Source organism: Hippoglossus stenolepis, chromosome 7 (genome assembly GCF_022539355.2).
Source record: "Hippoglossus stenolepis isolate QCI-W04-F060 chromosome 7, HSTE1.2, whole genome shotgun sequence".
NCBI lineage: Eukaryota > Metazoa > Chordata > Actinopteri > Pleuronectiformes > Pleuronectidae > Hippoglossus > Hippoglossus stenolepis.
Genome location: NC_061489.1, coordinates 19,866,514 through 19,887,514, shown reverse-complemented (window position 1 = coordinate 19,887,514; position 21,001 = coordinate 19,866,514). Strand labels below are relative to the sequence as shown.

Sequence of the window (21,001 nt, the reverse complement as noted above, 5' to 3'; positions counted from 1 at the left end):
ATTTGGACCCTGTACTGTACATTATGTAGTGTCGGGGGGGTGCACTCTTGTAATCCCAATTTTAAATAATTACTGGTTTCGCTGCTATTCATGTCATGCAATTATAATGGGTTTCACATGAGGTGTCCATTTGTGAGCGTCTATTTACAGTTCAGCTCTTTCTGAGCACTCATGAAGGTCTCGTCCGGTTTCTTAAGAGATCCTGTCGTCTTCATAGTGTCTCTCCCGACAATTATGACTCTCACGTCTCTTATTATATGTCTGCTCGCAGCCAGTGGAAGAAGTGACTTCTCTGAAGTACTTATTTCATAGGAAGTGGTTTCCATGTACTAGAAGGCCACAGTGTTTGAGTCACTCAGTTCTGATGCCTTTTGGTAGCAAGAGCAGTACTTGTAGTTGAAATTGCTCATGTTTTTTTCTTTTTCTTTGTCTTGTTTTTTCTATATTACTAGGCCCCTTTTCATTATCCTTCTCCCTCTACTCGTCTTTATTTCTTTAGAGTATATTTTCTTAACTGTCCTTGACCACATGGACACAACACCCACACATGGCACACAAGTACTCCTCACCTGCAATTACTCTGTCGCTTAAATTCTAAGCATATATCTATAAATAGGACACTGGTAGGTGTATATGCAGTAGCACGATATCTAGTTTTGACATTTTTCAGTTCAGTGCTTACTGTGACACAAAATGTTAACACGCTAATGGTGGCTGACTGTGCCAGGAGGGCTTCGTGGCGTGATGGTCACAATGCAGCGTTTGCAATGAAGATGTTACTGGGTTTTATCAGAATGTTTGAAAACAGCCACGATGCATGTATATTCATCAAAATAGAACATAGGAGGAAGATAGACAGAGAAGTAGTCCTTGCAAACATCGGGGCAGGTGAGGAGCTCAGCAACTTCTGCGGGTTTTTTTTAGATCCAAATGCAGTTCACGACTGAGTGCCTCTCGTTACGCTCATATTCTCCCTGCCTCGCATTTAACTCCATGCCCAGGTGCCGCATGGTGCATCTTTAATCAGGGCAGGCCTGCTTTGACACCTCCATGTCACCAGAACATGCTTCTCTGCAGCTGTGTGAGGAATAGTTATCAAGAGGTGGCATGAAGGAAGCTGTTGCTGCTTCAACAACATTGTGGACCCAGGTTTTCTATTCTATGTACATGTATGTAAGTCTGTGTGTGTGTGTGTGTGTGTGTGTGTGTGTGTGTGTGTGTGTGTGTGTGTGTGTGTGTGTGTGTGTGTGTGTGTGTGTGTGTGTGTGTGTGTGTGTGTGTGTGTGTGTGTGTGTGTGTGTGTGTGTGTGTGGGGAGGGGGTTTGCAATGCATGCATTTTAGCGGCAGGAATGGTACCAGCTGCCTTTTATGTGATTGGGGACTTACAGCTATACTGTTTATGTCTGTCCCTGTGTTGATTGCCAAGGATAAACCTATTTCTACTAACAAGCGTGAAGTCAAGCTGCCAGAAACAGAAAAAGTCATTCCCCTCCTCTTGCCCGCATCTCTCAGCAAACCTTGACATTTTCCAGCACAGAAATGTGAAGTATTTCTTAAGTCCTTTCATGCCTCAGTAGACAAATTGGATCAACCTATCGGTTAACCTTCACAAGAAGAAGAGATAATACTTGAGTGAATTTCTTAAAAATAAAACATAGGCATGGTTGTCTTTCCCTTGTTTGACAACCTTTCATGAGTCACTCGTCTTAGCTCTTTGCTTACATACACCTGCATCTTTCATTTTTTTTTTTAAAGGAAAAGGTGGATTGCATTGAGAGAGAGATAGAGAGAGACAAAATAAAAAATATATAGGTTTTATTAACTTTTTTCTGTCTCTTTACTCGTGGGTATGGCCTTCGATGGTTTATAGTTGCGCAGGCCACACTTGACAGTTAGTTATGTCTTGATCCAAGGTTGAGAAAAAAATGTATCAATAGTGATGTGGCCTAAATACAAACCCAAGCAGTTAAAGTTTAAGCGAACAAACTGATGATACTAAATGTCTTGTGACGGAATGAAAATCAAAGTTCTATTTATTTTTTACTTGTTTAGCATCCTATTTCCATACTGAAGTAATAAACAAGGAACAGGGCTGTGTCTGAAAGGGTAAACAAATATCTGTGTTATAAAAGAAAGGGGGCAGATTATGTTATGTCAGCTAACAAATGAACAAAATGCAACCTTGTCGAACACGCTCCAAAGTAGGACAGTCACTGCACAGACAAAACCCAAGCATTTTTTCTTGTGTAGCAGACAGTATAAATGGCATCCAGGAGATATTTTGTCCTATTTTACCCATGTGTTGAAGGAAAAAAAATGCATTGTTCTACAGTGTAGCATAAGAATGTTGACTTGGAATAAGGAAAAATCCAGTTCATTGTAAACCAAGGGGCGTTTGGAATAGCCTGGCTACAAGGCTAGACGTGTATTTGTGAAACCCAAGGGGGTGAAACGTCATTTTCATGTAACTTTTACCGAGACAGCCAACAGACACATATATGCAATATCTAACAGGTGATCAGCAGTATAGGTGCACAGCTTTAAAAATCCTCTTTCACCATGTGTCGGGGGGTTCTCTCTGGGCTTGGTCCCATGTAGCCCGATGTTGGAGAGGTAATAGAGACCATGGGGACATCAGTAATCCTGCCAGCTGTCCAAGGAACAGCCTTAGCTTCAAATCTCTGTTCTTCATTCCCTCACAGTGACACAAGCCCAGCGTCTGCGTTGTCTGCTGAATGCTTAAGGTGGACAGCATGCCTGGGTCTTAGCGGACGCCAGGGGCAGCCATTTGGACCATCAGCTTATGCCTTCTCACCAGTGCTCAAGCGCATTGGGTCACAACGAGCTGTTTTGACACAACCAGTGAATAGTTTCCTCAAACTGATTGGCTGTCAAGCTCAGTCCATTCACTGCCCCCAGGAGCATGTCTCCATGACCAATTTAAGAGGCAGAGTCAGAGCCTTCCCACACTCCCTGCCTCTGAGAGAGAGAGAGAGAGAGAGAGAACAACAGTCATGTGTAGATGTGGGCAGATTAAAGGCACTTGTTGAATTGCTATACCAAGATCCATATCAGTGTCAATGCTCAGAGTCGTTGCTTCGTGGGATTTATCACGTGTTCAACTTTGGTTTGTTTTGGACTCATTTGTTCTATGTTGTTGTGATGGCAGATTTGTGACCCAGGAGAGACACTGCAGCATTATTCCATCTCCTGTAATCAATACAAAAACTTAACTGTAAAAAGATCTAATGGATATTGGCTGTGTATACTTGATTTAGACATTTAGACAGTACATATGTCAGGGTTTACATTTACAAGAAAACAATCCTAATTAAATCCATTAACTGAATAATAAGCATATATTATCACATTAACCCACACAATACTGCTTTGATTCTTCTTATTTTACAGATTCTTATAATTTCCATAGAAAGCATTTATCATCTGTAGGAGTCCTTCCACTCTCCTCTTGGAATAGAAACTGGGAAGTGGGTCACTAAGGGAGATCTGTGTTGTTTCAATTAGAAGAGTAGGAGTTTTTCTTACTGGGCCCTGTTCCAGGTCCAGCTGTGAAATTTCCACCGTGGGCTGAGCCTCTCCCTGCATACTGAAAACATTACTGGCCCACAGGTCACAGTGTCACTCTGCAGGACACATCCTGCTCCGAATACACACCTTTTATTTAGACATCTTAGATAACCAGAACCAGATGGTTTCGGTGGTGGGACAGAAACTAGAAAGCCTAAAAACTAAACAGGTGCATCCATATTTTTGGGACTGTGTTTTGACACACACGAGTGTGCATGCACTCATACTTACCACACTATCCACAGTTTCCATCATCATTATCATTATCAGCCACTTCCCCCACTCCCTGTTATCATTAGGGATGATGATGATTGCATGGTTGAGAGCTCCATCTCTTCCCCCAACTGCAGCTCCAATCTAATGGTTCACCTTGAGCTGAGAAGTATTTCTAAAAAAAATAAAATAAAAAAAAACAGCTTTGGCACTTTGGCACTGTCAAGGTTATATACTATCAAACCCAATAACTTATCCAAATAACTTGAAGTTGATGTGTCATTGCTATGTGAGAAGAGCACATGAAAACCAAATAAGCAAACAAAATGATTTCTGTCTTTGGACACACAATCACTGCAGATATTAAACTGAAAGTGAAGACAAATATGAATGTCTGTAAGTGAGAGGGACTTGTGGGTGGGAGTATGCTTCTGAGAACTATGATAGCAGGAGGAATGGATGGAGTTGTGTGTATCTGCCCTGCAAATTGTCTTTGGGGTTGAGAAAGCAACCTCTGTTTAGCCTTAGTCTACGGGAGAAATTGGTCACAGCTGGATTTCACTGGGCAAGTGGTGCGTTCAGATCTGTAGTGTGCTCTGTATTGTTGGAGGTCTCACTCATTATTCCAGCAATGACTGGGCCCTCTCACAATTCATTATCATGCCATGAGATGTTTAGCAATTCCTATGGTTCACTATGAGTTAATATGTAGAGATACTCAATTTCAAAGGATTAAGAACACACATGTCCACACATTCACACACACGTGCAAACATAACATCTATATACACAAGCTGCAATCACAAAGTTCACAGACTTCACTTCTAACGAGTAAAAACCGTATCTGATTTAAGTTATGATTCCATCCCCTTCAAAGTAGCCACCTTGTGTGGCAATATATCCCTTCCAGCACTTCTGCCACACTTGGAATACTCCCTGGAAGTCCTGATCCGCGAGAGCGTCGAACACCATCTGTGACACGCGGTGGATCTCATTGGATCGCAATCTCATTCAGCTTGAATTTCATTTTGGAGAAGATGGCGAAGTCGCAGGGAGCCAAATACGTAGAGCAGGGTGGATGATTGAGTTGGTGCGGCCAAATAATGTGCACACTTCCAATTCACAATGAGTGGGCCCATTGTGAGGATGGAGCACCTGGTTGCAATCGTTCCAGAGTTCAGGTCTGTCTCACAAAAATGTCCTCTGTCAGGTGCCTCGGAACGGAGCAGAATGAGACAATCTTATCCAGGAAGATGAATTCACGATCGCATAAGCCAGCATATGTCAACGAAAACTATAAGCAGACTCCTGGTACACTTACATTAGTCTGTGGGTTGTAGCAATACATCCAACTCGTGTCACTCTTCCCCCTACAAACATTCACAATCGTTACGAATGTTTACTTTTTGTTGAAACTCTATTGAAGAGGTGTATATTAAACTTGGACAGTTTTTCAGGCTGTAATTTGTGCTGCTGCTGAACTTCATGGTGTTTTGTCGACAGTCGTCTCTAGTATTATTACCAGCCCCTTCAAATCAATGAGGATGGGCTAAAGAAAAGATGCACACCTTTGTATACTGCAGTTGAACAGCACCTTTGTCTACATCTTCCAAAAGTACCATTCAGTTACCTTTAATATATATTCAACACCTATTTAAAAAATATTTAATAATGCAACATAAGACATTTATATATGCAACATAAAACACCTCTGTGGAACTGGTATTTCTGTGGATCAGGCAAGGCCAGTGATTCTTCCTCAGAACCCATCTCCTTTAGACTGGCTGGCAGCTCTCCAGCAGCTCAATCCTCATTGTGAGTCCCTGAGATGGAGGACAGGGCACATGTTTGCAGGCAGATTGCACATTTGAGGGAATAAATTGCCTCGTAGAGGACCAGACTCCACATTGTCTGTTCCACTCTGTGTTCCTTTGCCTTTAAATATGTTTGTTGAAGACCTGTCATCTGCAGTTTCTCTTATTTATTTTCAAGGCCCCCGCATTTATGGTGTCTGGTAGCGGGGCTCAGTCGGATAGTCTGTGTCCGGAAGTGAACATGTGGTAGTGTTTAGCTTTGTAATGCCCGGGGTTTTATAAACGTCTTGAGGGAGATATCGCATGGAAGGCAACCAGCATAGTGATTCTGGGCCAGCAAACAGACTGGATGTCCAAGTGTTGGAGAACTCTTTTTATCACAGCGCTTCCCGAGGGTATACCTCAGTCCAAGCCCCACAGAGAAGGCTTAACATAGTTGCCAAGTCATCGTTAATAAGCCAAATCTGTGTTTGCTCAAACATTCTTGTATTTTTCCAATGAGAGCTCTATCAGTTTGGTGACTCCTTTTGGCATGAAGCAAGCATCCACTCCCCCTCAGTTAATGGAATGTGTATTCTCACCAGAGACTTCTCTTCATGTGTTTATGTTGGCTCCGGTGAATCTTTCATGTGTTTTGTTAAAACATGATTTTGAAACACTTCCTCCTTGACGCGCATCTCAAAGTTCCTCACCCCCGTAAGTTAATATATTACAATAAATCATTGTGAAATACTAACGATTTACAAATAATAGGTGCTTGTCTCTTCTCAACCGTGCGTGGCCAATTATCAAGTTAAATGCATTTGACCTTATAATTTCCTATAGAGGACCACCTGGCCCAAGAATCAGCTATGTGGAAGTTGAATTCTGCATTTCACAGTGGGTGCAAAGCTTAGAAGTCATTGTTAATAGTTCAACAGATTGTTCCAGTCTTTCATGAACTGAGGTTTCCTGAAAATTACTTACATTGCTGGCCCCTTATTTAATTCAGCAACAATTAATAGCCTGTAAGACAACCTAACACAGAAGAATTGCATTTGTCTGCAACCATTCCAAAAAAGGCTAAAGGAGACCTTGAATAATTTAAGTAATTATGTGTTTGGTCTCCGGTGTTGTCTTTATTGAAAGGCTTTGGAGAACTTGATATGATTTAAACCAGGTCAAGTGGGCCCAGTCTTCACAGTTTGGAGGAGGTAGGGAGTGGTCTCGCTGGTATAAATCACCTTATCTCTTTTCAGCAACTGCAGCAGACATTTCAACTTCTGCCTTCAAATTTCTTCTGCTTTCTAAAATTTCACTTCACTGCAACACTTCTCCGGGGCTAGTGTCCCATGGCATGAGCAGAAATCTCTGCTTTGGATAATCTCTTGACTGTTGTATCATATTCTAAAAGCAGTGTCTCATTTTTACAAAACTTTACAAAATTCAAATCATTCATCATCACATTCTTTTGGGGAAGATTTGTATAAAGAATGGATCCTGAAATTTGTGTGGAAAACTTAGTTCTAGTCATGCTTTGATACAATTCAAAGTTCACGGTCATTTATTCAACTTTTTTGCTGAGGCTTTTTTCTTTGGCTTCTTCCACTGTCTCTATAAGTGCTGTTTTGCGGTGGTTCAGTCAGGAAGACTGATGGATTGGAAAGAAGCCTAGACCATTTATCTTTCCCCACTGCCATCCAGAAAAGTGCTGCTACAATTCTGCAAATCTGAGAAACCCCCAATGTTTGATATGTGGCTAAGCAATTTAGGAAAGGTCTTATGAAATTGCATACACTGTGTCGAACAGAGACAGATTCTTTCAATTAATCTGACAACCTGTCATCAGTCAGATTGAAAATTAAAGTGAATGTATATTTGTATTACTCTATCACACTATCACATTTTAACACTTCATGTGTAACCTTTCAAAGTCAACAAAAACATGTTTCATAAAGGACATTATGTTTTTTCTATCTGATGTGAATTTAAGTCATAATTTTTCACAATGGCTTCAGAAAACCAGAGAGCTGCCAAAAAAAAAAACAACCTCCCACACTCTACTCATCACAAATGGCTCTTCTCAGTGTGAAGGCTTGGGAGATTCCATTAACAAATATAAATCTGTCCAAGAGGGATGGCATTGTTGTCAGAGTATTATATTTTAGCCGCTGGACAAGAAGTAAAACACGTTTAAGTTTTGGCGAGCACTTTGATCAGCTGTTATGGTCCTACATTGTTAGACAGGTTAAGCTTTCTTGGCAGAAAAAAAATAGATGGGCATGTATCTGCACACGTACAAAAGACAAGACTGAATCTTTTGATCAAAATGTAAGTTGCCCTAAGTCCGGTGCCATGTGGTGCATGTAGTCTCTAGTAACCGGCAACTATTTGGAGATGTTAGAAATAAAAAAAGCTTTAGTGTTGTGGCAATCCATTTGGTTGAAATATGCCATCTATAGTCATTCTCTCCGTATGAAAGGGTGCAGTTCCTCAAGGGCACATCAGTCCACATGCACTGCTCAGAGGAAGCATCTGACATCTTCCTTCCTTCCTTCCTTCCTTCCTTCCTTCCTTCCTTCCTTCCTTCCTTCCTTACTCTGCATTTTTTCCTTCTTAATTACTCATTTTAAATTTAGTGGCAACTTCATTTTAATTGTCAATTTCAAGTCACAAATGTTCCCTCAACAAATAAAGTCTTTGGCCAATGAGCGTCTCTGAGCTCCACCGAGTCCAAAGTTAAATCTGCCTGTTGTGTTTCATGCTCCGAGTAGACTTTTAAGTTAGAGTGCAGAGTTCTGTTTGTTTCTAAAGAAACCTCCTCTGATGTTGACAGAAAATCAAAACATAATACTCTATGTAGCATCGGTTCATACTTAACACCCATTTTAGCACTTCTTAATACAGTAAACAACTGCCTCCCTGATGACATGTGTTGACAGCAAGCACTTGAGTTAGGCAGGTGCCTTCAGCAGTGCTTCTTGTGGGTGCCCAGGAGATGTTGCCTCTTTGATTGTTTCTTCAAATATGCAAGCCAGCGCTATGGGAGCAGATTGTTTGTTCTACATTTCCTGGGAGACTCCCACCTTGAGTTTAAACAGAGCAGTTGTGATGATTAGCAACAAAGCGAGCTGCCTCTCCCAGAGCCATTGGGAGGAGACAGAAGGGGCTGAGGAACTCTTTGTTTAATTTAATTTTGCTGCTTTTTATTGTTTCTTTTGTGTAGAAAATCCAACTCTCTCCCATTCTGCTACCTCATTCACCTACTCTCAGTACTTTTGTCTGTACATGTTCATGTATAAGTACAGATAAAGAGTTATACATGATGACATGGGGTTGGACCTAATAATGTCTTCATTATGAAAACATAGTTCTCTTCATTCAGACCAATTTGTCTGTTGTGTTCAGTCACGTAACAGAGACTTAGAAGTTCAGTGTGTAAGCTTTTTAGGGGAAAAGGATCTATTGGAATAAATTGATTGTAAAATAATCCTAGTTGTGTTTTCACCAGTGTTTAATCATTCAAAGTGTACAAATTGCCTTTTATATTTAAATACTTATGATTGTTATATATTTACATCAGGAGTGGGTCCACCCTATGGAGGCCGCCATGTTTTTTACAGTCGTCCAAACTGGACAAACTAAACACCTACTTGACAACTGAAGGAAACCACTGTTTGTCTTTGTTGGGAAGGGGAGGGTGAGGTGGGGGGTGTTCAGCTGCCACATGCAACTTCACCACTAAATGTCACTAAATTCTACACACTGAGCATTTAATGGAGATTGAGATTCTGGGGGGTAACACAATTATCTCCTTGGCTCGAGCAAGTTGACAGACAGGGCCTAAGGGAAGGAGCTGCTCCTATCAGCCATCTACCCACTGTCACCATGACAGAAATGTTGGCGCACACAAACAAATGAAGAGGGGAAATGTATCTAAAGGTGCGTGCTCTGATGCTGCATCTGATGATATTGCACATCATGTAGTGTCAGTGTGATGATGAAGGAGGCTGTCATCCATCACATCTCTCTTTCATCGGCTTTATGTTAAATCACATGTGTAGCAGTCTCACCAGTGTAGGTCTGGACACAAGGAGTATAACATATTTTATAAGACACAGCATGAATTTTCCTTTTACACTGTGATATGTCCAATTCTGTGTGTTACTCAAATTATTGTACTAATTGTAGGCTGCATCCCTGCATCCGTGTTAGATTGTTGATAGTAGCCGTTTTGTTTTTGTCGTTTATTAAGAGAAGAGTAATATTGAACCAAAATATTCAAGTTGGCCTGTATGGAAACTATGGTGTTTAATTGGTTTATGCCATCTGTTGCTGTCTTACCCATCTTGGCCCGTCAGCTCCTGTTTTAACATGCATAAATGTATTTGCATTCTAATGCATGCAAATTGTTTATTTCACCTTGTTGTAGCAAATGATGAATAAATATCTTTGAATGTCATTTAAATCCTTATTTTTTTTACACAACTGAAAGCAGCCAGTGTGAGATTGTGATTAAATAACCTGACGTTCAGTTGTTGAAAATGTTTAATTGTGAAAACGTTACTTTTCCCCCTGTAGTGAAAAAAGACACGAAGGATGAAACTGACGACAAGACGCCTCAATTCAAGAAAAAGGTGAAAGAGCTTCGCATCTTGGACGCAAAGACAGCACAGAATCTTTGTAAGTATCTACAGTTACATTTTACACAGCTGACATTTCCTGGCAGATAACCACACCTTTAACACCATTACTTCATACTCTCTCTAAACTACGACCTTTTATATCAGAAATGTCAGTGTTGTTGTCCATGCCACTCCAGGCCTTTTCATACCCCCACAAAAACAGATCAACAAAGCTGTTTGTAGGAAACAAACAGTAGAAAGCCCTTAACGTTGGTAGTATTTTGCTAAGTCCTTTGGGGAAATGTTTTCTTGGCAGTTGTTTAGCAGTCGCCACAAGTGCATATAGACTGTGTTCAGGCTCCTTGTCTGAAATCATGTGTAAAGCAAATTTCTATCAGAACCGAGCACTAAAGCTGCATGTAGGGGATTTTAATCCCTAGAAGCAGAAGTGAACTAAATGTCTAGTGAATGCTGGTTTATTTACCTGAACCACCAAGCTTCTCTTTATTTTAGTATGGTGGATGGGATGGTTTTTATATTCCGGGCTAATTTCAGGCCTTCTGCCTCAAATTTCCACAAACAGCTCAGCCTTGGCACCTCAGTATGAATCCCCTTGATTTCAAGCCCATGAAATATTTGTTTGAATTCAAAACACACACAAAAAAACAAAAAAAAGCAGAGTGACTGCTGGCAGTGTTGTGTTAATTGGTGGGTAGAGCATTTCTTATTGTTTTCCCAGCTCGTTGGGGTTTTTATCCTCAGCCTTGATACACATTACCTCTACAATGTAGATGATGACACCTCATGAAATATGCATGTCAACTGCTGAGATTACAGGTCGCCCTCCGTGCAACCCCTACGCGAGCCCCTTTGTTTGTCCATGTCTCTCCTCCCTGTCTTCCTTAAAGGACATGGAGAAGGGTATGCAGTGGCACAGCTCACACTGTAAACTGAGTGTGTTTATAGGTGGTGCTGTATACTGTGGGTGAGAACTGGAAGCAAACCAAAATGTTAAAATAAGCAGGGGGATGCATGTAAATCAGAGAAACACCAACAGTTATTTGTGCCTCCAAACCAATTTCCATCCTGTGTGCTGCTGATACATTATCTTCCATGAACAGAGGGCGGATGAATGAGTTCATCAGGCAAAATATTGGGGTCTGATGTCAGAAAGGGGCATGTGGCATGAACATAAGGATGACACATAGAAGCGTCTGTGTGTGTGTTTGCACATTTCCGAATGTGCCAGTGTGCGCATGTCACCGCACTCGTTTACGGGCTGCCAGGATGTTGATAGGTGTCTCTGCCATCTTTGATTACCGCCTGAGCAGATGGGCTTTGAATTTGTCATGAAGCAGAAATAAGTGCAGAAAATCTCACTTCCAGAACGGCGAGGGGCGGGACGCATGTTGTCCTACACAGCTTCCCAGAGTCGCTGAGACACATCAGTATCGTAGATCATATTCACTGGCTGCTGCAGAAACCTGTAAACTCCCTTTCATGTGTCGTGGTATGGAAGGTTCAGTGGGTAGTGGAGCAACGTGAATGATGGTGATGTCAGTGCCACTTTAAGTATTCATGGTACAGTGGTTATTCATACATCTAATAAATCCTGTCTGCCATCTGTCCATCTGTCTGCCCCTACCTGTAGCTTTTACAATAGGCTGCAGGTGAGCATTTGACTTCTGGCTAAGACCTGAATTAAGAGAAAATGCAGACATAAGACATGGGCCTACACATATTATTACCCAGTGAGATCTATTTTGACTATAATCCTACAATGAGAACAATTCCATGACCCATTTCACTTTGTTATTAAAGCAAAGGGTTGAAACATTATATAAAAAAAATGTTTTTCTGTATAAGTTGACACACCATGTTGTGAATAAAAGAAAAGAGTAAGAAGTCTGGGTAAAAGGAAAAGATGCAATTATGTGATCCGAGCTGTGGAGGAACACGGAGCTGGGTACAGCAACAATAACTCAGTACTTAATGACAACGCACTTCTTGATTTATTTAGAGTGCACTGTGCATTGAGTGCAGACCTCAAACCAAGAACAACCATAACTCATTTGAATCATCAGCTCATTTGTAGCCTGTTTTCATAATAGTAGAACAACAATTTGCCATTTTTGGAATTTTGGAAAAAGGGAATAAGGATTAATTGTCACAGTAGTCTTCAAAAAAACAAAAGTGTTTAGATGTTAAAGCTGCAGCTATGGAAAACCACTGCACCAAACTTGCATTGTGCTGCAAAAATCTACCTTTACTTGGACAACTTGTATTTTTGCCACAGTTAGACTAGCACACAGCTAGTAAATTACCAAACAGGTGCAGGCTGACCGCACTCCACAGTGGCACAGAGCAACTAGAAAGGTAAAGATTCTTCTGCTAGATGGCAACAAAAGTTGGACAACAAGAGACGATAAGGAACACAGCACTAAAACAACAAACGAGAATGGAAGGAACTTCCATTAGATAGTAATGTAGCTCAGTAAAGATGCAGTAAAACCAATGGGGTACATTTATAAATAAATGAACGTCAACAACAAAGTGTGGTTTGTTGGCGATTTATTTTTTTATTATATGGTATAAACGTCCCCTTCATCCTGCAGTTCTCAGTCACTAACATAAAAAGCTGAAACATTAAAGCCAGGACGTTTAAAGTTTAGTTAATAGAAGCAACTCTTCCTTACTGCCAACATTACTGTAACAACCAGTTTCATGTAGATACAGGCTGCACAACATTAAGGGAATACGTCCCCTTCTCATCCAGAATGCAGCAGCTCGACTGGTCTTTAACCTAAGTTCACTCACACTACTCCGCCCCTCCGCTCCCTTCACTGGTTACCAGTGGCTGCCCGCATCCGTTTCCAAACATTAGTACTTGCGTACCGTGCTGCGAACGTATCGGGCCCAGCCTACATCCAGGACATGGTCAAACCTTACACCTCAACAAAATCACCACTCTTTGCTGTCCTGGCTCCCAAATGGTTAAACGAGCTCCCCATTGACATCAGGACAGCAGCAAGTCTACACATCTTCCCCCACAGACTAAAGACACATCTCTTCCGACTACACCTTGGATTCAAAATAAGTATATACATTTAGTAGCACTTATATGGCACTTACATATAGCACTTTGCAGTTTGGCTTTCTTGAAGCAAATTGTATATTCTTGTTGTTCTGGGTTTGTACCCTCATGGTTGAATGCACTTATTGTAAATCGCTTTGGATAAAAGCGTCAGCTAAATGAAATGTAATGTTATACAAGCATACTTTACACCACACGTCAAAAACATTATAAATGGCATTACATGTAAGTGAATAGATAACATAGTTACAGATAATTAAAAAGGAGGAGAAAGACTCCCAACCTCCTTTTGTTGCACGCAAAATACAGACATCAGGTCCCAGCGCTGTAGCCGTATAACAGCTGTTGAGTGAGTCTCCTCCAACTCATTACCAAACCTCCACCTGTGACTTCCACCTGGATACACCATCAGCTCCAATTTCCACTGTAGACACCCCACCTGGAGATTAACACACCCACGAGGCTGTCCCCTCAGGCAAATTCAGTGTGCTGCTTCTCATCCGCCCAAACAAAACCACTTAGTTTCCCTAGATGACACCATTATCGTTAACAAGTACAGCTAATATATTCTTATTTTTACCATTAATGTTATTATTTTTATTGTTATTTTGTGTTTTGTTGATTTTTTTATTCAGAATCAAGCAGGGGTGGTATTACCGTGGCACCTCTCACTGTCTGGGGTAAATGTTGATGTTTTCCTTCCCATTTTTTTTCGTCCGGGCGACACAAACTATCCTGTTGAGGGGCAAAAAGTGTATTAGTTTTTCCAAGTGACAAGTTAGGTCTGTGGTCATTTTGTCTGAGGAGCGATGAGTGCTGAAATGTCTCTTTGAACCCTGCAGTCTAATAAAAAAAAGGAGAGGAAATGACTCTCTTCTCTCTCCATCACAACAGCAATTTTCTTGGGCTCGTTCCGCCTGCCTTATGAAGAGATCCGGGACATTGTGCTGGAGGTGGACGAGGATAGACTGAGCGAATCACTCATCCAGGTAAGACTGATGTTCAGTGTGGTGTGTTAGTTTTTTCACTGTCTCTCACTCACTCACACACCCTTATATCTGTACACACACACGCTTATTTTTATCCTCTGAGAAATGTGTGTGTGTGTGGGTGTGTGACAGAGTGACTCTTTGTCCATGTTCATGTGAAAAGAAAAATGTGTAATTTTTAATTTGCGGTGTCTGGCTGGGAGCTTGGCAACCCCATTTTGGTATGGTCTTTTAATTTGGACAAGTCAGTCTGCTCATTCTCGTGTGGACCACAGAGACCCCCCCACCCTATTCAGCCTTTTATAATGGATGGTGAAGGACAAGACTTGGCAGAGTCTCCTCAACTCCACCCTCCTTTCCTTTTGCCTTTGTCTTAAACCGTGATTGATGAGCCTCCTAAAGGCTACTTGTTTTTGCTCCTATTTTATTTTTTTGTTTTCCTTGTCTCAGAAGGTATTAATTGAAAGCGGGGCAGGTGCATCTGAGGTGAAGATGCATCATTGAGCTGCATGAGCCTCAATCTGCACTAATATTTCTTGCAATGTCCCTGTGTCAACCGTTGCTGCAGTCTTATTATCTTTTGTTTATGTTTTATATCTGTAGAAGAGGGTTTAGACCTTAGGAGTGAGCTGCAAATAGAAGATTTGATTTCAGGATAATATTGACAGAGATTCACTGTGTTGTGTGCACGAGTGTTGTATGTGAGATTGTTATTTTTTGATATTTTTCCCAACCAGCCTTGGGCATTGTCCGAGGTGTTCCCTACCTTGGAACAATAATTCTATAAAAGACTTACCTTTGTGCTGATATATGTGTCCTTTCCCACATGGCTTATCAACAATAACTTGCGCAGTAGTCTGCCTCCTCCCCACTGCTTGGATCCCAGACACTAGTAAAAGATGGTGGGGATATGCACAGTATTAAGATGGGTCCTATCTAGAGAGGCGCCCTGCAGGACTATTATTTTGAGCTCTGATAACCTTTAATTGGCTCACAATCTGGCAGAAAGTGCAGCGTGCACATTATGAGACGGCAGACCCCCCTCTGCTTCGCAGCGGAGAAAGGAAGTTAAGGTGTTGACCTTTTCCAACCTTCAGCCTTTCTATAGCAAAGTAAAAATACTCCATCTGCCAGCAGGGCAGCTGTGTCCTCAGCACCGAGGTCTTGTTGCACACAGCACCAGACAAACGACTGGGCTGGTTTACAGTATGAGTGTGGAACAGCGGAACAAAGCACTTCTCTTGCCACCCAGCAGGTACCACTGACCAAGATACACTGAAGCAACTGGTCAGTAATCTGCTTTAACTGTGAGCTCTTGAATAGTTGTAGCTCTTCTCAAGGCCAACAAGGCACTGGTACCGATTTAAACGCACAAAAAGAAAAAGTCTGACAAACCGAGACAAGATAAAAAGCTACCCCTTCAATTCTCCCACGTCTTTTGAAGTGATGTATTTACAGGCATCTGCTGTGACCTTTTAAGATCCTTTTATTCAGTGTTTAAAAAAACGAGGTTCTTGTTTCCACACGGAAGCAGCTACTCACCCTGTTTGAGAGAGTTTCTGTTGTTCCTCTGTCCTCTTCCATATCCCTCTTTAATAAATATGAACCAGGACTCTGAGGCTGCTGACAAAGAGACAGGCTCAACAAGGCTCAGGAGAGTGAGAGAGTTAACACAAACATCTGGGAACCAAGCTAATGTCACAACGTAAAGGGGGGGAGGCATGGGGACCAACTGAGTTAACTTATCAGTGCAGAAGAAGCCCACATTGTGCAAGTGAGTCACTGCTTATTAAGACCAGAGTAATGCTGGGACTGGACAATTAAGACAAAGCTCTTCAGAAAATGTTTGTAGTGGGATCCGTATTCAGTGGTCACATTTATCCAAGTCAAATTGAGCAAGCGTTTGCTCTAACTTAGTTTTTCCTCTTCATTCCCCATGACGATTACTATCTAATTGACAATTGCATATTAAGTACATGAATATAAAGTAATGAAATCAAAACCTTCACCAAAGAAAACATGTTGCCCTCTCCTGCTCCAGGTCTGAACGTCAGGGTAAGAGCATTATACTCCCCTCACGTAATATTCCTGCTGCTGTGAGACAGTGCCAACGACAGTTATGTGAGCAAGGCAGTGGGAAGGTCTCACATTGCGCACAAGTGCATACAGAAAGCTCACAGAGTGAACATATGTTGGCAGAGCAGGGGACACACTGAAGGCGTCCAAAACCTCCTGCGAGTAAGTTAAAAGACAGCATAGAAATTGAAAGCTTCACATTATTGTATTTATTATCAGGTTGAACCCACACACTGAATATGGAATTTATTCTTTCTTCATCTCAAATGTTGTGCGCTGTCTTGAATGTATTCATGTTCACAATGTGACGCTGGGTGGTTGACGATTTGGCAAATTCTCCACTGTCATTTTATCATGGAGGCAGTTCCTCACATTTGCCTTTTGCTCGGGGATATCACTCAAAGTCGCTCTCTGTCTCTTTTTGTTTGTGAAATGCTCATTTCTAAAGAAACTCATCTTTAATCAGATAGTTTCATGCCACACAGTTGCTGTGGTGGCTTTTGCTTCTTGTGAAGAACTGAAAACTCAGATCTTGTGTTTGACGGACAGCACAAATTGCTCCTCAAGAAAAAAAGTTCTTCTGAATGTACACAGTATTATAAGGTAAACTTTGACAAGAGAGACAACATTTGTATTTATGTTAAAACGTTGCTTAGTCACACATTTTGAAATAGGAGCTAGATGATTATAGAATAAAATCATGCAGAAATGAGCTCACAAATTTCACAAGGAAGCAAACGACACATGCCCCGAGACTTGGAGACTTCCTGCTGGGTGACACAGTCCTGAGTGTGGGCTCCATCTGCACAGCGCTCATCTACACTCATTATGCTGATTAATCACTCTACACCACCCACTTTCAGCCACACGCCAATCACCATTTATCCACATGGACAACACACACACATTCAGAGTAAATGTGTCGGCATGGCTTGGGCAATTACAAAGGGAAATGCATTTACCATCTTGCTAATGTTAAGAGTGGGTGAGCGTGTGCACCGAAAATACACACAAATTAAAAAAGAGATAAAACAAGATGGATGGAAAGGAAACATATTTAAATAAAGGGAATATGTACGAGATGTAAGATGAAGCTGGCATTGCCTCTGATCAACCCTTGTTTAAATACTGCTGTGCTCCATTAGTTGTTAGTTACTTTTCACAGATTGATATCACCTGCTGCTTCCGCATTTAATTTATTAATTAAAAACATAAGAATTGTGTGTTAAAAGGCTAAGTGATTTCTAATTTAAAAACCCTTGTTGGCATAGGTACCACCATGAGTAGCTACATGTCATATTAAACACCAGATGTGAGAGACGCACAGTTGCTGCGGACATCCATATTTTCTTTTTAGCTTCAGTGAGCATTTCTTTATGTTTATTTAAAGGTAAAGTAAAGAATGCTCCAAGCTTGGTATTGATGTATTGTACTTGACCGGCAGTTCTACAAAGTTTGCTTGGATTCACAAACACTGACCTGGAGCTCTGATAAACAATGGCTCCAATTTACCTGTTCTCGTTGCACTTGACACAAGAGGAAAATAAAGCGCGACAAAATTTAGCCCAGTTCAAAATTCTTCTGCTGCGTTATTTTTGCACAGAGCGGTGACAAGCAAGTGGAGAATTGATAAATGGAAGGAATAGTGAAAATGGAAGTAACCAAGGAAGCAAGAGGTGTTCATAATGCATCTAAAACTCTGTAACTCAATCTTATTATCTTCCTTCTCCGTCGACATGTCTAATGTAATGATTTGTCAGCAGAATATGGCAGCGCGCTGGCCTTGAAGTACCCCCACAATGTGTCACCCTGGCAGAGTAGATAGATAGGAGCTGATTGGCTCTCCTTATTCTGCATTAGGGCCCATCAATGCTTCAGAGATGATGTACACATCCCTGAATGCTGTCAGACAGTCCTGGCTCTCACCATTCATCCGGGCTCCATACGAATCCTTGCAATTCAACACTTATTTTCATCTCAATGCAGACGGCATACAAACATACGTTCAGTACATGCAAATGTAAAGACAGGGTCAGTTATCTCCTCCATCTCCGAGCCGCTGCACTGTCATTTATCATCCCACCAGTGAGTGTGTGTGTAAGGCCGTTGCACAGGAGCAAACACACACACACATGCAACCTCTCTCTCTCTCTCTCTCTCTCTCTCTCTCTCTCTCTCTCTCTCTCTCTCTCTGTGTCTTTCTCCCTCTATCTCATTTCCCTACAATATTCATAGTGCTGGTGGACAGAGGTCACTTTTTTATATCAGGTCAGCTTCATCAAATTTAAAAAGACATCAGAGCCCCACCACCCCCACTACTCTGTACAACAATGAGATGAAGGAACAATCAAAGGCAATAATGAACACTGGCACAGTGAAAACAGATTGAGACTCGGAAAGCTTGGCAAAGGTCTGCTTTTAAAGGGCCGACAGCCTGACAAAGCTTTTCTTTTTTATTGTTGGCTGGCAGCAGAAACAGCAAGGGAAGGGTCCTGTAGACCTTATTTGTGTGTAAAAGAGTCAGCCATGTGTGCTCTGGGCTTCAGGGGCCTGGTTGCATTGTGTTTGTGTTTAGTTTGACACTACAAGACCCCCAGAACGCCCTGAGCTTAGTGCATATTCTACCTCACTTGCATTGTTTAAATCGCTGGCCATGACCTTCCTGTCTTTGACTTAACTTTTCTCTCCTTTGGTGCTTTGATTTTTCCAAAATCCCCCACAGCCTCTTTGCACCCACGGGGAAGTCTCAACTGGCCCTCACTGTTCCTGCCAATGGAACACAAGGAGGTTTAAAAAACACCCAGTTTGTTAACAAGCACTTAAAAACACAAATAGTGAATGGGGTGTTCATCCGGTACACATGCGGGGGTCATAATAGTTTACTACCCAGGTTACTATATTAGTTTGTGAGTATAATAACATTGCAACTTATTAAGTTTTGTCCATTACCATGTTATTTGTGTTAATTTCCAATTATATTGTCATTACTACCCTTATTTATTTTTAGGTGCATCAAATGCGATTTAGTTGTTGTTGTAAGGCCATGCTCTTATTTATCAGTGTACACAATGCATATGTTTAAAATTCTGATATCTTGAAAAAAAAAAAGATGTATTTTCCCATTCGTCTGCATTATATTCCAATTTAAAAAGGCGGAGGGGAATTTTAGGGCATCTTTGTTTATGTAAGTATTATTCAGTCAATCTGAAATATTCATGGGGATTACTTATGCACTGAATAATTTAGTCTTTTGGGTTGGGCGATTCGTCATACGAAATCACTGTAGGTCATCTCAATTACTTTCATACTTAAATTGTTTGTTATTGAGATGACCTTTTTGAGATGGGTGAAAATGGCCCATTTTAACGATAATGCAAAATGCACTGCAGGAACACGCTACTCAGTTTTACAAGTTTTCTCTTAAAAATAGGCAAATAATCCCAGTGTACATAGTTTGTTATATCTGGCAGGAACTGTTTCCAAAGTTAATCATAGTTAGGAAGATATTTTACTTACAGTAGGAGGGATTACTAAGTGGTATTTGTTTCAGGAATTTGGATTAATACTTTCTAACAGCAACCTCAAAGCTTCTTTTTTCTTTCCACTTTTTTTTTAAATCTTATTTCTCTTGTACAATATTTCTGCTGGACAACCTTCTGTTCCCTTGTTGTTTATATTGGCACATCTTGGGAAATTGCCCTTCGTGATTACAGTTAATGCCTTTTTAAATATTCTACAATACATGCATACTCTCTTCTGGCCAAGCCAATATAAGCTTTTAAAGGTCTAATCAGATTTCCTGCCTCCATCATGCAGAAACACAACACACTTTCTCGTGCATGATTCTGTGTATAGTTTAGAGTTTAGCAGCGTTCTATTGATGTCCAATCTCTGCTCATTTCTAATTCCTTGTCTCATCAAAGCTCATCACTACATTGAGGTCAGTGCACCAGAGCCAATGCATAATCACAAAAGGGTTGTGTTTAGTGTGTTCAATTTATTCGGCCACTTAATTTCAAATGTTACATCCAAATAGACGAGTTGAAATTATGGCAATTTAGACTTCCACTGGTATATTACTTGATTTAAAATGACCAACATCCAGACCATGCCTTCAGGCTGTTGTGGATTTGTAAATTACTTCTTTGTTAGTTAGCCATCATGTTGTGTTACACAGTGGAAAACTGAGATTAGGATTATCTACAAGGTCAGACCCACAAACCAAAGGTTGTCTGGACCATTTTAATTTGGTCATAGAGGGAGCTCGAACCGACAGAAGAAAGACACATAGATACACACATACAGGGAGAGATCACACAAAACAAGAACTGTTCAGTAGACTGCTCCAGAGCGGCACCAGTATCCAGGACATGTCGTGTGATCTAGCTGCAAGAAATGAGAGAATCATCACTAAATGTTTAACACACACCCAGTTTTTGGTGTGTGTGGTAAACTAACTCTCGTCAGCAGATGATACGGCCCTGGGGGCTTGTTTTTGCGGAATATCAGAGTGGCTTCTCAATGTTTAATGTCTGCCAATGTATTTTATATTAGCCCATCTACTTTTCAAAAGGAAAGGCTAATGACTTACCCTGCTCTGCCGCTATTCATTTGTAATTAGT

General features: G+C 41.1%; 1 protein-coding gene across 3 annotated transcripts in view; it reads left to right on the top strand.

Annotated features, from left to right (window-relative positions):
- diaph2 (diaphanous-related formin 2) overlaps positions 1-21,001 on the top strand; it is a 340,142-nt gene that overhangs the window by 178,203 nt on the left and 140,938 nt on the right. For all 3 annotated transcript variants that reach the window (XM_035160754.2, XM_047340479.1, XM_047340478.1), the window contains exons 21-22: positions 10,177-10,278; positions 14,209-14,303. In XM_035160754.2, coding sequence (XP_035016645.1) covers positions 10,177-10,278; positions 14,209-14,303 — 197 coding nt within the window. The remainder of the gene's footprint in view (positions 1-10,176; positions 10,279-14,208; positions 14,304-21,001) is intronic.